The sequence below is a fragment of the Trachymyrmex septentrionalis genome, unplaced genomic scaffold, assembly GCF_001594115.1.
Source record: "Trachymyrmex septentrionalis isolate Tsep2-gDNA-1 unplaced genomic scaffold, Tsep1.0 scaffold2006, whole genome shotgun sequence".
Lineage (NCBI taxonomy): Eukaryota > Metazoa > Arthropoda > Insecta > Hymenoptera > Formicidae > Trachymyrmex > Trachymyrmex septentrionalis.
This window is the reverse complement of record NW_017305188.1, coordinates 1,398-2,591: the sequence shown is the minus strand read 5'-3', so window position 1 is coordinate 2,591 and position 1,194 is coordinate 1,398. Positions and strand designations below refer to the sequence as shown.

Genomic DNA, 1,194 nt, shown 5'->3' with positions numbered 1-1,194 from the left:
TTTTTACAGTTGTAAGTTCTATCAGGCTTAAAAAAACACCCTTTATAATAAAAATCAATTATTTGAGATTAATAATATAATATAATTACATATAACATAATGATAAAAAGGATGTTTGTAAAACTTCTGTGACCAAATGGAAAGCACTCAACATATCCCATTAGGCACTATCATGAAAGGAACCTAAAATAATGTTTACCAAAAGTCCACGATACCACATGATACGTAGGACGTAGTCATAATATTGCATTCTTTCGGCTTAACATTTGACGTATGCACAGCACCGCTATATTCATTAGGAGCCAATTTTTCATAAGTTCATGCTAAGAAGTTTGCAGTGTAATATACATACATATGTAGTGGTATATACATATAGAGTCTGTGAAATAATAACAACATGAAACATGGTATATCCTAAATTTTATAATTTTTAAATAGAACTAAGTAAAGTTTAGTATTTTAATTATCAGATTTTAAATTTGTTTATATTACCGCCGAAGAATAAACGAATAAAGGGCTAAATTCTAATTGGCTGTGGCAATAAATATGTGCAAAAACACTATGCCTATTTACATTATATTATATTCTATTATGTGTGTGTGTGTGCGTGCGTGTGTGTGCGTATTAATATATTATAATTCTGCATAATAAAATTTATTCTTGACCATTTAGAATTCTATATAAAAAATCAATTCTTTTCAGGATTTTACAATTCCTTTAGAAATCTTAAAGAATAAGGAAACAAAAATACTATACAGTATTATATCTTGTGAAGACATTGATTTTGATAACAATGAAAAATTTATTCATTGTTGGGATGGTAATGATTTTTTTGAACTTACTTCATTTAAATATCCTGAAGATATTCTTAAATATTGTACTGAAAAAGATCATATAATGGATGGGATGGAAATCGTTGGAAGAAGTATGTAGCCTTTTTTTGATTTTATTCTGTTTTTGTCTAGAATAATATTATCTTATTCACATTCAATATTTTATGTAATTTATTTAGAGTACAATCTTTATCTCTGTGGTGGAGAATTTCTTCCAACAGAAATATATAACAAAAATGTGTGGCGTTACTCCTTGATATCTAAAAAATGGTTCCATGAGACTACGTAAGATTCCTAATGCATTCTTAAATAAATGAAAAGAGTAGAATAAAATAAATAATATGTTATTTGTTAAAATAAT

At 26.6% G+C, this 1,194-nt stretch overlaps 1 protein-coding gene across 1 annotated transcript in view; it reads left to right on the top strand.

Moving 5' to 3' along the window:
- Positions 1 to 702: 702 nt before the first annotated feature.
- LOC108747884 overlaps positions 703 to 1,194 on the top strand; it is a gene marked incomplete at both ends in the record, with an annotated part of 1,314 nt that continues 822 nt past the window's right edge. The window contains 2 exons of the mRNA XM_018485773.1: positions 703 to 925; positions 1,013 to 1,118. Of these exons, the coding sequence (XP_018341275.1) occupies positions 703 to 925; positions 1,013 to 1,118 (329 nt within the window). The remainder of the gene's footprint in view (positions 926 to 1,012; positions 1,119 to 1,194) is intronic.